The sequence below is a fragment of the Anopheles gambiae genome, chromosome 3 (assembly GCF_943734735.2).
Source record: "Anopheles gambiae chromosome 3, idAnoGambNW_F1_1, whole genome shotgun sequence".
Classification (NCBI taxonomy): Eukaryota; Metazoa; Arthropoda; class Insecta; order Diptera; family Culicidae; genus Anopheles; species Anopheles gambiae.
Window position 1 is genome coordinate 93,025,112 of NC_064602.1, and position 15,094 is coordinate 93,040,205.

General features: G+C 44.3%; 1 protein-coding gene across 2 annotated transcripts; it reads left to right on the plus strand.

Annotated features, from left to right (window-relative positions):
* The first annotated feature begins 1,900 nt into the window (after window positions 1-1,900).
* On the plus strand, window positions 1,901-15,047 carry LOC1280710 (putative divalent cation/proton antiporter TMEM165). Of its 2 annotated transcripts, XM_061662552.1 has the most exons (5): window positions 1,901-2,789; window positions 2,884-3,282; window positions 8,195-8,686; window positions 10,940-11,264; window positions 13,566-15,047. In XM_061662552.1, the coding sequence occupies exons 1-5, from the start codon at window positions 2,613-2,615 to the stop codon at window positions 13,661-13,663; spliced, it is 1,491 nt and encodes a 496-aa protein (XP_061518536.1). In that variant the 5' UTR covers window positions 1,901-2,612; the 3' UTR covers window positions 13,664-15,047. The 2 variants fall into 2 exon arrangements, with proteins under 2 accessions (XP_061518536.1, XP_061518537.1); XM_061662553.1 differs by lacking the exon at window positions 8,195-8,686.
* Window positions 15,048-15,094: the final 47 nt, after the last annotated feature.

Genomic DNA, 15,094 nt, shown 5'->3' on the forward strand with positions numbered 1-15,094 from the left:
GGAATCCAATGGTTAACGGTTCAAAAATGACGTAAAGTCCCTCAACTATGGCGACCCCCCAAAGGCCCTAATCCACTACCTGATATTTTTAATCCACCTTGCTTCCCCAGCCCACGGGACTGACAGCTGTCAAAAGGGTAGCAACAGCCCGTTAACCCTGCCTGTGGCAACCAAAAACAAAATCTAATTTCCAGGCAACCTGAACAAAAATCATCATTACAACTTCTTGTGGAAAAATATTTTGATTTATTTTTTCACGACTTATGGCTCTGTAAAAGACACAGAAGAAATGAATATATTTTTTCTATGCAAAATGCGCAATAGGAAATCGTTAACGTGAAAATCACGCTCTTAATATAAAGCCTAGAAATAACTCAAACGCCACTGATTAAGCTTAAACGACTGGAAAATCAAATATTCATGAAAAAAAGAAAGCCCTATAGCTTCACTGGTTTGCTCAATAGATGGCATATTATAACTCATGATTATATTGCTGTCCTTTTCTTGCAATGTATATGATTTTACCTTTCCGAGTAAAAATCTATATGAATGGTCGTCACCGACAAACCGACGTGACACTTCGAACAAAATGAGCTTCAAAAGTTGTCTCATTATTTCAAATGAAAATACGTTAAACACTAGCGCCATCTCTATAATGATTCGCTTACTACACTGACACAGAGAAGAAACTGCTAAATCCCCTTTTTGTTTTTCTTCGCAAATTCCAATGCGTATTGTTTTATGTACTTCTCACATCTTTTGTATTGATTTGGAAACTTATAAAATGATTTTCCTGGGTGTTTTGTCCAAGAATTCTCACAAAATCTTGCCTCACACTTCCTTCGCAATTTGTATTTAGAAAAGTTGTTAACATCGAAGCAGCAGTGAACAGAGCTTACTTTGACAGAAGTGATCGCCTCACTGGTAAATGACAGTACTTTCGTGTGGGACACTTTTGTAACGCCAGTTTCACGTCGGTTTGTCGGTGTGGTCGTGTGGTCAAGATACGTGGGTATCATCACCATCGACCATTATTCAAATCTCACTTGCTTCTGTACAAATGGTTCACATTGGAGTTTAGTAACTAAACAATCGTATCGTCGTTCTAGTTCTAGCAGTGCATAACTTCAATGTAAAACCATATAACAGTACAGAGCGCGGAAGGCGAAAGCTCTCAAAGCGAGAAAAGCGCTATACTGGTTGGGTATCCCAACAACAGATGGCGCCACCAGCTTGTTTTTGATTTTTTAGAATGCATGAGTCGTTTGCCGTCTGCTAAACGAAGTCTTTCTATGTTCCGTTTAGGTAGAGAGCTTGAGTCGTTTAGAACCCGTTTAGTGGTCGTTTAGTGAATTTGTGGTACTTAGGATACCAGCTTGCGTAACGCAATGCGTTGCGATATGCTGCGTTGGAACAAGTACCAAGCTCTAACCGATTTGGAATATTTCGACCGTTTCGACGATTTTTTGCGATTCCGAATGGTTTCAGGCGGCTCTGGTTGACCTCGGGTAGCTCGTATAGATATTTATGAGACCGTCCGAAACGATAAAATCACGACAGTGTAGAAATAGTGCAATACTAGCCGCTCTACTTTCGGTGCGACCGCAAACGCTTGTTGACAAGCAGTTAATGAAATGCCAACGCTGTTCGGCGAGTTTTGTTGCTTGGGAATCTGCTGTGTGTCTGCTGCCACTTTTCAATTTACATTTAATGCTTTCCCGCAGCTCGTTGGTAAGAGTTTTTTTTTTAATATTTTCTATGTAAATTATGATATTTTGTCATGTTTGTTCTACCTTTAACTACAAAAGACTTACTTATCAGCACAAAATGTCAAGCATTTTAGGTCCTCGCGTATTCCCACTGTGAAAGCCCTTCCAACCGTTGTTTGACAGCACGGGTTGCTGTCAAAGGGGGAAAAAGAACAAAAACAGTTGTCCACGCGTTTCCCCCCCCCCCCCTGCTGGCTGGCTTCCCCTTTCCAGCGCACCGCTCTCAACACACTTGTTTGCACACTTTCCGTGGTCAGCCTGAGACGTCGCCGTCGTCGCGGACTTCCCCGTGCTCGCCGTGGCTACCCGCGCCGTGTTGTACCCGCGGCTCGAACTGACAATTGGAGAACGATAAACGCGTCGCGTATCAGTTATTTTTACCACCGGGTCCGGGTGTAAGCGTACGTGCGTGGATCGTGAAGGGGTCGAACGAAGATTGGAAGCATAAAAAAGGTGTCCCCTTTTGGGTTGCACAGTGTCGGACGCGCGTCAGTCTACGGCTAGAGCGAATCGAATCCACATCATCATCCACCGACATCGTCCACCGTGTCACGGAACTCGGAGTTTGTGTGTGTGTGCGTGCGTGAAAGAAAAGCTTTGTGTGAAAGTGTGTTGTCCATTGTACGCAGTCTCGTCCACACGAGAGGAGGCCGCACGGAATCAACAATCTCCCCTTCCCCCTTTTACCCACACAGCAACGCACACAGCTTGCTTAGGTTGGTTGTGGGCAGGAAATTGATTTTCCCCAATCCATTACGTCCTCGCCTCGTATTGATTTAACTAGTAAAGTGTCAGCTAGAGCAAGCTCCAAGTGACGTAGTGTCCCCCGCGCCAGCCAGCAAAATGTCCGGAAAAAGTGTAATGAACAAGTTCGTGCTGCGGAACATCGCCCAGCGGCTGGTGCACTGCATGTACGTGTGCGTCTTCTACCTGATACTGGTGTGCATGCTCGATACAGCCGGCATAGGGGCGGACAAGATGCCGCAGGAGGACATCTCCGTCGTGACCGAGGTGGATGGGGTAAGTGTGTGTGTGTGTGAGCGGTCAGCCCTACTGCTTTACCTATTGTTTGCGTCATACTAACGAGCTCCTCCTCCTCTCTACTCCTCGCTAGCTCTCCCCGGACGGCAGCAGCAGTGCGCCGACCGAGGGCAAGGGACTGCTCTCGTCCGATATCGGGTTCGTGCACGCGTTCGCCGCCTCCTTCATGGTGATTATCGTGTCCGAGCTGGGCGACAAAACGTTCTTCATTGCGGCGATCATGGCGATGCGGCACCCGCGGCTGACCGTGTTCGCCGGCGCCATTGCCGCGCTCGCCCTCATGACCGTGCTGTCGGTGCTGTTCGGCATCGCGGCCACGATCATACCGCGCGTCTACACGTTCTACATCTCGACCGCGCTGTTCGCCCTGTTCGGGCTGAAGATGCTGTACGACGGGTACCACATGTCGGCGACCGGTGCGGCCGAGGAGCTGGAGGAGGTGCAGTCCGATCTGCGAAAGCGCGAAGACGAGGTAGGTCCATCGCGCTCCGTTCCGTCCCATCCTCCCATCCATCCATCCATCGGCCCTTTTGCTCACCCTTTACTCCGGGGAGTGTTGTTCCTTTTTTGTTTGGGGGGATGTTTCGGTGTTTGATGTTTCGTTGTCGGCCCGGTTACACAGTTGTTCGCCAAATTCAAACAAAAAGGAGATTCGTTAGAGCATCAAAGTACCGTGTCGGGTAAATGTAGCATTCATCATCCTACGAATTAGGTTGTAATGTTTTATTTCACCCAATTTAGCTAAATACCACTCCCCTCATTTAGCCCTTCCTCCCGAGATTGATATAGATATAGATTTCGTGTATGTGTTTCTACTGTGCATCCTTTGTATGGACGTTCGTTTACTTTATTTTTTTACGTTTTAGTTTGTTTGCTTGGAGTGCAAGCGAGAAGAGGCACAAGAGTGCCATTAACCCCACGCGTTTGGAGCGTACGGCATTGGCATCGGCCTTCCCTCTGTGTGTTATCAGTATGCCCTGTGTCTGCCTGTCTGACTGCGTTGTTTGATGGTTTAAGCACGCGGTTTATTTTTAAAAGTTTAATTCTTCAGTTGCTTCTGTGCTTTACTGATCTGATCTCGGACGGCCCTGACCTACCGCGCCGTACACGTACATACAAACACGCATACTTGATTTGACTCGTTTCCTACACACACACTCACACACAAACACTCCTCCTATTCCGCTTGCGTATGTTCCGGTTCAGTCGAATTAATTAACCTCCTGCCAGGGTGGGGGGGGGGAAGGTGATAATTTTGGTGAACAGCGGGCGGTTTGGTGATTCCTCCTCCCTCGTGCGGCCCAGGGAGAGATCTCAGGAGCCGCTGTAATCTTTCGTTCACGCTATAAATCGTTCTGTTTGGACGTGTAGCTGTCCAGGATTTGTAAGCAACGGTTGTTAAACAGTTCAGAAGATAAAAACTGTTTGATGGAAAAATATTTAAAAAAAACGTTTACGTGCTCTACAGTAGTGATGGGTAAAGTTGGTAAAAATCCGGAGTGGACTCCATTCGGATTCTGATAAATGCGGAATCGACTCCGGATGGTAGGTCCGCCCTGCATTGTTCGGAATCGTTCGTAGTCGTTCGGAGTTGTCCGGAGTCGTTCGGAGTCGTCTGGAGTTGTCCGGAGCAATTCGGAGTCATCGGAGTCGTTCAGAGTCTTTCGGAGTCGTTCGGAGTCGGTGTTCTAAACAGGTCTTTGTTTGGCTATACGAAATTCATGCGCAAAGTGAAAGACAAACGAGGCACAACGAAATGAAATGCCTCTAGACCGGCTCTAGATGACTCTGAATGACTCCGACTCTGATCGACTCTGGCCGACTCCGGACGATTCCGGACAGCTTCGGCGACTCTGCACGACTCTGGACGATCTAGTGGTTCCATTTTGCCGGAGTCGGAATCTGACTAACAATAGTATAGCGTTAAGTTTGGGCTTGGTCGTCGTACTTGGCAAGTCGAAATGAAGCTTGCCACCTTAGCCACTCTTTTGTAATGATTTAATGAATCAAACCAGCTGTTGCAAGCAGTTTGACTGCAATTAGTATTGTAATTGAATTCTAAATGAAATGTTTTAAATTGTTTGCGCATTCCAAACGACATCTCTTTGCTATGGAAATATGCTGCACGAGTAATTAAGCGTCGATTTCAACCAGATATCCCCCGCTGCTGTTGTTGCTATGGGAACAGACGATTATCGTACCGCGCACTTTATCGATCCGCAATGCACTTGCTGCGTTGTTTTGTGTCGATGTGTCGATGCGTAAAAATGTGCTTCCCGTGCGCTCATTGGCGTGATAAAACACAGGAGGACAGACAAACCACACCACTGCATCGGGACACCGGTGTCAAGTTTGTCATTGATATTTGTTTTGTGTGTGTGTAGGTGTGTGTATGAGTGTGTGGCGGGCTCTGATTGTGCCCGATTGTTCCTTCGATTCCTCCACCCGATTTATGAACGACTTTATCGCTCACGTAGTCGCTGGCGGGGCTGCGTGTTCCGAGATACACATGGTCGATAACGACGGGATCGGACGCACATTAACCACCTCACGGACGATGAGGCTAATGCGACTGCTGGTGAATCACGAAGCCCACAGTAACGCATGATGGTGTTACGGTAGTTATGCTGCCAATGCTTTCTATGCTGCAAATGCAATCGCGCACACACGTGGTACGTTCGTTCGGCCAGAAACCGTTTGTTCGTGGATGGCGTGTGTAATCTTATCTGCCTATTTGTTGCCATTGTTCGACGATGGACACTACAATGTCGTCTGGAATGAACGCTTTGAACAGTTGGCCTGATGCGATTGCATTACAATGAGATGCTTCCCTTTATTTGATTTATTCCCTTATGTATTTGCTTTTATTTCTATGCTGCTTCTTTTGATTCTTTTTCGCTTTTCATTTTGCCCATTCCTTTTCAAGCGTCCGAGACAATTTTAGACCCTCTTTCTATTTACAATAGCAATTAAAACAAAAACAAAATTTAATAGCCGGCGTCCGCCGATGTTACAACTGTTCCGTTAATTATTCCCTTGCCTCGAACCCTCCTTGAACACCTGGCCATCGGGTGTGGAGTGGATTATGCCACCGCCGGTACTGCTGCTGCTACTGTGTGCCCTTGAAAACGATAAATGCAACACACTCGGTGGAAATAATTTCCTGTCCCATAACTGCTCTCGCTCTCTGTCTTTAGCAACAGCTCATCAGCCGTGTGTTGCAGCCGTTCATAACTGTGACATGTTCGCTTTTGCTACTACTCCTCACTATCTTTCCTTGCGTGAGTCACATGCGGCTATTATCAGGGGGACAAATATTAGCATAAGACAATAAGTTGGCCAACCTTTGCGAGGCGACAAAAATGGGCCACGAATCAAACACGCGTGTGAAGATGGGGTTTTATCTCTTGTTCCATCTTGTTGGGCCGATCTTACAATAGAACTTGTGTGTTGATCGTTTTGATTTGTGTGATATGTATTTAATAGTTTCATTTATTTCAATTTGGGAATGTGTTAGGAATGAAAATGGTTATTTAAACTTCATATTTATACTTTTGTTTCTCGGTTTTTAGCTTTTTTAGGGTAATAAATGATTAACTAAACAATCTATCAGCAAGGACTAAGGAATCTGTGCAAAGACTAAGGAAAAATGTAGAAAAAATAATAACTAACAACATATTGAAAAAAGGAAGCATACAGAGTGATTAGGAAGGATAAAAGTAAATAGCCCTAGTTTAACTTCTTAAATTTCTTATAGAAATGATTTTAACAAACTATAATATTTGTTATGCATGCAACTAAATGATAATTTTATTAGCTTGATCTGGATATATGCATCGGCCAAAAGTGAGATGCAACTATTAATGACTACATCAGGACTTCTTTCATCCTATTTTGGAACCGGATCTCATCTTACAGGGTTTTCCAGGGGTTCTCATAGTTGTGGGACACTTCTTTGACTCTTTCGCATTGGAAGTGAAAATGATAGAAATTGAACTATATGCCATCCTTTTTGGACAGGATCGTTGGAAATACTTATATTGGTAACTGACCAATAAATCGTGGGAAACCCTGTAAGTTCATTTCACGCAGGAAAGAGTTAAAAAAGTGTCGCAAAGCTATAAGAACTTCTGGAAAACCCTTTAATTCGGCTTTTATTTATCTGTTTGGTAAAAAAAACCCGTTTGAAAAGTCCAACGGTGAAAGATATCGTTGTAGTTTCATATCCAATATTTTAGGTAATTTGAGAATATAAGATCCGATCAGCCCATCAGGAGCTTATGTTCACTTAATTGCTACCATGTCACCCTCTGCCGGGAATTGGGGAAAGTGTCGGCCAAGCCGCGTAAAGGCTTAAAAAGTCAGGGTTCTACCTGTGCTAAGCTTATTCTTATTACCTCCAACCGCTAAAACATCTTCGCATTTTGCTCCATATGCCAGATACTTTTGGGAACGTGTGTGCCGTACAATGGATCCTATTTCTTTGCACATTTGTTTTCCAATCTGTCGGCTTATTTTTATCTATTTTGCCTACCTTACCTTAAGTGAATTTCGCGCTGTCCATTGGATGCGCTTTTCGGTGGTTGGATGCAATGCGTCCTGTTAATGTAACGTTGGAGATGGCGGAGGAGATGTAACAGACAGTTTCATTTCGAATAAGTATTAAATACTTTAATGCCATCGAATTCTTTTTTTAAAATTACGGATGGCTACGACTCGGTAGGTTTGGGTCGACCCGCCCATCACTACTATGTAACTCAATTTCGAGACCTATGATGTCCTGGTGAATGTGCCTCAAATCCCTCTCTCACGTATGGGAATCTCCTGCCAAAGCAGCTAAAAATGCGCGCTGACTTCATTCGACCATTATACGCCTCATTCGCAACTAATACGCGCTAAAATAGCTACACAAAAGCTTTTTCTTCTGCACTATTACTAATTCCTCTCTCTCTCTCTCTCTCTCTCTCTGTCTTCCCAAAACGTTCTTCTTTTCGTGGATTACTGCGCCTCTGTTTGCACTTTTCTCTCGTTTGCTTACATTTCTTTACCATGTTTTCATTTAATTTTAAGTTTTCTTCTTTCTTTTCTTGTATTACCGATTATTTAACATTCATGATAAGAAAACTCGACCGTTCACAGTTGTCTGTTGTTTCTCTTTCCCCTCGGTACGAAAAGCGAGCTTGAGCCCCATTTACCCCGTTTTTTTCATCTCTTTTGACCTCTGTGTCCCCCCATTCATTGTTTTTCTCTCTCTCTCTTATTTAAAAAAAAAAACATAAAATCTTCTCACTTTCGTAAAATCCCTTCTCCACGCGTGTTCCCGGCCTTCCCGCTGCATTTATTGGACCAATAACAACAACAACAACACCGGCAACGAAATACAGCTCGCCCGTTCCATGAGCGGCAGCCGCAAGGAAACGGTCGAGCTCGTCCCGCTCAGCGACGGGGAGGAAGGGCAGCCGCGATCGAAGGCGTCCGACATCTTGCCCCGCCGGCAGCACGGCCCCAACAACCATGGCTCCATCCATTCGCTGGTCGAACCGCAGGCGGGCGGCCACCACACGACCATGTCTTCCGGCGGGACGCTGCGGCTGTCCGCGTCCGCCACCCAGCTGACCGGGCCGGGCGCTGGCAGCAAACCGGGAATCTCAACTGCCGACGGTGGCGCGAAGCTGCCGACCACCGAGAATGACGGCGTTGCCCAACAGGGCGGCGAAGGAGAGGGCGCAGGCAAGACGGTGCTACTGCTGGACGGTGGCGGAGAGCGGGGCGAACAGAGGCAGCGGCTTCGGGCGGTGGCGGATTCGCAGGCGGGCAGCAGCTCCACGTCGCTGACAGTGGCTACTGCGACCGCCAACGGGTCCGCAGCGAAAATGGTTAGCACAACAAGTATCGGGCAAACGGGCGCTACCCTTTTACCCCCCTCCCCCCCACACCACCCCTTACTCCACACTCAATCAACGCTTGCTGAGTTTAGGCCCAGTGCGCTTTTCGTTTTGTTTTTGTTTGGTTTGTTATTCCCTGCCAACAAGTGTACGCTCACACAAACATACACAGACACGTAGTGCTCTCACAGAGGGGCACAGGGAGAGCAAATGTCACAGGACAAAGAAAACATCCACCAAAGACTTGGTTTATCATATTTTTTCTTTAAGATAAACACTTCAACCACCCAAACACCAATTGGAAAATATGCTTCCTCACACACACTCACACACCAACGCTACGATCTCCATGCCTACTATATTCCGCCGCACACAAGCTCTTTTGAACGTTTCTATCTGCTTTTCTCATTTCTTCGTTTTCTGTTTTGTTGTGTTTTCATCCTCTTTTTTTTTCAGTTTTTTTTTTCATTGTTTCTAACTATTGTTGCATTTTTTGCTTTCTCTTATTTTTTCCTGTGGTTTGTTACATTATTTATCTATTTTTCCTATTTTTTCTTATCATCGCCATAATGACTTTTCAGCTCTTTACGTACCTTTTGATGTCTTGGTAACGATGCGGGCAGGAGAAGAAAAGTGTACTCCTTGTTTCGTAATTTATTTAAGCAACCTGTTATGCTGTTTTATTTTACGAACAACAAACAAAATTAAACTTCTTGCTTTGTGACGATACACAGCAAGTCGATACGCCTTTCCCTTTCGGCTGTCACTTTCCTTCGGCTCCTCCTTCGTGCTCCGTCAGTTGGGTTGGGAGTGTTGGTTGATTTATCGCGCTATCCGTCGCGCCCGAGCATTCGCTGATACGTTCGTTGTACGTCTCCACTTTTGTTCGTTGTCGGTTTTGTTGTGTTGTTTGATTTGTTCTGATCGGGTTTGTTTTAGAGTGCGCTGTTTAGATATTGTTGTTCTTGCTTTTTGTTGCTTTTTCAGCTTTTCTTGTTTTAGTATGTTCCTTTTGTGCGCCTGTTTTTAATTGTTTAAAGTTGGTTTTTTGTTTAGCTCCCGCTGTTGCTGTTTTTCTTAGGTTATATTTCTAGTTTATCATCGATTTACATATTTATATTATTTTTGCATATTTTATCCGTGCATAGTTTTCATAAAACTGGTTTGCAATAACCTTTAGCTTCATTTTTGATAGTCTCTGTACCATAATATTTAGATGAAAGTGAATCAAAATTAGATATCGCTATGGTGTTCTATTTTGTTTATGTTTGAACTCAGAACAATTCAAAAAAATATTTTTCACTCTTTTCTAAGATAAATGAATAAATTGGCTGACCGAACAAACTAAAAACAAACATAATTCTGCACGATAAGATTTTCGTCCCATCATATATGCATTGTTTCCCATGGACTTTTGGTACGTTACCACGATCCAGTTGGAAATAAATACAATCCCATTGAAAAAAAAACTTTCTGGAAAACGTCCAGTAAATCGTGGGAACGAACCAACAAACTGTGAGGAAACAACAAAATGTTTCGAGAAACAACCAAAAAACCGCATTTCTTAAATATGTTTGTTTTCAATATAATCGTTTTGTTTTTATCTTTCGTTGCATTACTTCTTCTTATTCATTTCATTTAAAATAACAAACTAACGATTGTCTTTGTTCGTATGTTATTCATATGTGATCTATCCATCCAATGTATGTTCTATTTGTGGCAAACATTGCAAGATGCACTACCCTTCCTGAGCATTTGTGTTTCTACACACCGTGGCGCATGTCTTCCTTCTGTAGTCATCATCTCATACAAACTTCCTACATACGACGCTAACATGTGAATTGGAATGGTAGAATCTCATGCATAATCACTTGCAAACCCTGCACGAACCACTTCCAAGACAAACTCTACACCTCACCCAATTAGGGGAAAAAGAATTATTCGATGTTCTTCAGTATTATTGAACACACAAAGTAAACAAAATTCAATTACCAACTCACGGATTTATGTGCTGTAGCCTCTTTCACGTACACGAAGTGTAGTAGCTCACAAGCAAACCCCACCACACATTGAACGAGGGCGTCCACAACAACCACAACAACAGCTTGAATTGGAGTTCCTGTTTTTTTTTGTGCAATTCTCTTTCTCTTGGGACCGTGTTACCTTCAGAACGATACAACCACTTACTAAAGCATACCATTAACGCCCATTTCCCTTATTTTCCCCCATTCACCTCGAACACAGCTGGAACGGGAAGCGAACGCGGGCGGCAGTCTGATGTCTCAGGATGCGGAATCGGGCGCCTCCACCAGCGGCCGGCGGGGGACGGGCCGGGGCCGCAACAGCAACAACAGTGCGCTGAAGCTGCTGCTGCGCATCTTCATGCAAGCGTTCACGATGACGTTCGTCGCCGAGTGGGGCGACCGGTCCCAGCTGACCACCGTCATACTGAGCGCGCGCGAAAACGTGTACGGTGTGATCGCGGGCGGCATCATCGGACACTCGATCTGCACCGGACTGGCTGTGATTGGCGGGCGCATGATCGCCCAGCGTATTTCCGTCCGTACTGGTAAGTGTACCTGGTGTAAAGCAAAACAGGGGAAATATTACTTTTTTACTTCTTCTTAGAGTTGTATGCGAATATAGGCCTTGCGTTAAATGCTTGAGAGATACCTCGCAGATTCAAAGCGTTAGGGTTTTGCACCCCTGAAATAGGGCTTCATTGTATGTCTTGTGTGGTGCTCTCTGTACTCACAAAATAGGGCATAGAGCCTTTTCGGTTGGACTCGCACGATTAGCACCAAATCCAATTTTGTCTAGACAGCAGCCACGACAAGGCGATTACAAATGGCACCGAAAAATGGCTTGACTTATTGATTTCGGCCAAAAAATTGACGTAGGTCACATTGCGTCACATTTTATGAAGTACTCTAACTTTGGATGTATTTTTTCCAGGGCCGAAATGTAATCGAAATATCGGAATTTGGAGCCAATGTGCTACCGACATTCTGCCGAAATACGCCTGAAATGATAGCACTGAGTTGTTGGCGTCATTGCTTGAAACCGCTGTGAATCCCTGTGGACGCGATTTCTGCTTCCTGACCATTCACTGTTTGGCCAGTTGCATTAAAGCAATGTAGCCACATGTCCCTCAATCTTCAATTTCCGCTACCTTTGGTCGTCGACCAATCGGAACCTCAAGGCGTTCTTTCGATGCTCTGATTGTTGTCCAAAAGTGCCAAGATGTTGTTGATGCTAGAACAGGCTTATACGACGTCCACAAACTGCCACACGTAGTCCGGTTTTTGGACGCTACGGGAGGATGTTCTTTGATCGCACACGCGATCGCTGAAATTGCTTAAGGTGACACAAACTTGCTCCCAACTTCCTGCTATACAATCTGAGTCGATGATTGAGAGCTCAACGGGCAGCTCTAATCACTTGCACGCAGGACCGATTATACAATAAATGAACAACAACGTCGAGTGGTATCGATATACGATGATCAAGTGGTAGTAGAAACAATGGATCAGAAAAAAGAACACCAATGGAAGGACCTTCCTGGGGCATCGAAGCAGTATCGTAACCTTCGGTGTCCCAGAATTGATGATGATGATCGGGCACAGCTCTTAGAATAATGCCAGTTGGTACTTTTTTGTGTGGCACACCTTCAACATAATCAATTCACACGGAGAGCAAATGAAAGCCAACTTGCTCGTTTGGTGGTTAACTATGAACTGATTTAGGGCTTGGTACTTGTTTCGACGCAGCGTATCGCAACGCATTGCGTGACGCACGCTGGTATCTGTTCGCTGCGTTCTGCATGGATATGTCAACACATTTTACAAAGAAAAACATCAACAAACAGCAATAATGCCTCTTATTTAGAGGTTCTTATGTGATTATAATGTTAAATTATAACTGTAAAATCATTTCCAGTTCTGCTCAAAACAGTGCAAAGCATGTTTTCGCTGTTTTATTGCATATTGCGTACTGACACGCACACACCTGTTTTGCAGCAATTACGAAATTACTTTCTCTACATTTATTTTGTTTTGTTAATAAAATTATTTAGTAGTCCAATTACACGCAAAACTGCGCTCGAAACAATTTAACGTGAAAAAATATCGATTTTCACCCGATATGGTTAAACCATTTTGACAGACGCATCACGACGTGCGTCGAAATAGAAATTTTTCTACTTTGACGCTGCGTCGTGCGTCGTTAACGCATGCGTCTGTCAAATCCCATACATTTTGGCAAAATCGCAACGCATTGCATCGGAACAAGTACCGCTCTCTTATTACTAAAGAAGGCATAGGCTACTATGCCTAGGAAGCGAAATGCTGCTGAGGCAAAATCAACTGTTTTGGTAGTCATAGCCTACTAAAGATTCCATCCGAATATCATTAATGCCAAGCTCGTGGCGTTCATTTCAAGCAGCGGCTTTAATGATTGCGCGTGACGACCAAACACGCCGACTAACCTGTTTAGTGAACAGATCGTGCCCATTGCACCGATTACTGATAGAGAGGTGCGGCGCAATAGACCTTCCGCTAGGAGAGGGATCGTTGTTCCATTTGAATCAAATCAGCGTTCGTAGATTGGATTACAATCTCTATAATGCGAAGTAAAGCAAATGAAGAAGCATTTAATTGCTCGTTTTTACCCGTTTTTAAGGGAACAAATGAGTCGCACACCTGCGTGGGCCGTTTGTCGAATGTAAGACATTCATTAAAATGGCCCACTCACAAATCTCTAACAATAGGATTCTCTAACAACGTTTAATTCAAACTATTCATTTTTAGCTAATCATACCAAACATTCACCTTTTCTTCCACCTCTCATCTCTCTCTCTCTCTCTTTGCAGTTACCCTCATTGGTGGTGTTGTGTTCCTGCTGTTCGCTCTCAGTGCGCTCATCTTCGGCCCGGGTGAGGAAGAACCCGTCAAGGTGCCTATTACTTAAGGGGGCGCCCCCGGGTGTCAACTGAAGCTCGCTTGCGCATCTCGTGTGTGTCGTCGTCGTCGTGTGCCTGTTCGTCGTTCCACTCTTGGTCTGGACTGGTGCCATTGGCCGCGTTGTGGGACACCACCACCCCCGCTTCTTCCTCTATCTTCACACAACTCAACCCATCATCATCATTCTGCTCCTTCCTTGTTTGGTTCGCTTTTGTTTGCTGCCACCGTACAAGGAAACGGATTTACACGGAGACAAACGATACGAAAACGAAACTGAAAATGTATTTTTAAAATGTACCTCTTCAATCCTAGAACGTATGATGTGCGTGTGGAGAAGAATTGATAGAATAGTAGGAAAATAATTGGTTTCTTTTCCCTCCACTTTTTCGAAACATTTTCGTAACCTTGTCCAACAGTGGAAAAGGATTGTAAGCAATAGGAATCAATCCCCCCCCACTCTCCCGAAAGTCAACTCATTCTCTCATCTGTTTTAATGCATCTGTGTGTAGGTGTTCAAACGTACGGCAACCACCACCTCTAGTAAGATTGTAATGTAATTTAAAACGGAAACCAAACCCATCCCCCCATCGTCGTTGTACAATCAGTCACAAGTGATCACGGAGCGAATACAGGGTTTTTCCGGGGGGTTATCATAGTTGGGGAACACTTTCTGGACTCTTTCTTGTTTGAAATTGGACTCTTTTGGACCTACTTGGGCAGGCTCCTTGAAAATTCCAACTGGATTTGTCCAACAAGGGTACCATATAGAATCCAATGCCCATTAGATTAAGTTCAATTCACGTAAGAAGGAACCAATCAAGTGTCCCACAGCTATGAGCACTGCTGGAAAACCCTGTAATGCTCATCTTGCCACCAGCCAGCTATCCCTGCTGCATTTTTAAACCCGTGGTTTTACCGAACTAGGACGCACGGTGCAATCGATAGGAAGAACAGTAAAAGAATAGACGATAATAGGAGGAGAAAAGTAGTAAAAAAAGGCAAAGCAAAAGAAAAAGTATTGTTTGTTTGATATAAAAGCTTGTGAAGCAAAATTCCTTGCAAAACGGGGCACACATTTATTTGTGTACATTTTTCAGTGATTAAAATTATTCCACAAAAAATGAGAACAGGAAGATGAGGGAAGAGTGTTTGATTTTAATGAAACTGTAAACTATAAAAGGAAGCAGGAGGAACCGTACCAATGATACGAAACAAAAGGAGTCGGAGGTAACGGGGAAATTGGGTGTGGTGAACACTTTTGTGAAAATGCACACACATACACACTCACACACACCCAAAATCACATCGCGATCACATTCAGGACAAAAAACAAACGCTGACTGTAAAAAAAAAAAAACAATAAAATAAAAATGCTATTAATTACCTGTTAAGTGGACGCCTTTTTTCGACCTTCATTTTCGAGCAAACAACAAACAAC

What these genes read in the sequence shown, in the direction of transcription:
- LOC1280710 (XM_061662552.1), top strand. Translation starts at nt 2,613, where the DNA reads ATGTCCGGAAAAAGTGTAATGAACAAGTTCGTGCTGCGGAACATCGCC. An exon ending in TCGTGACCGAGGTGGATGGG is followed by an intron (nt 2,790 to 2,883) that starts GTAAGTGTGTGT and finishes ACTCCTCGCTAG; the next exon opens with CTCTCCCCGGACGGCAGCAG. An exon ending in TGCGAAAGCGCGAAGACGAG is followed by an intron (nt 3,283 to 8,194) that starts GTAGGTCCATCG and finishes AACGAAATACAG; the next exon opens with CTCGCCCGTTCCATGAGCGG.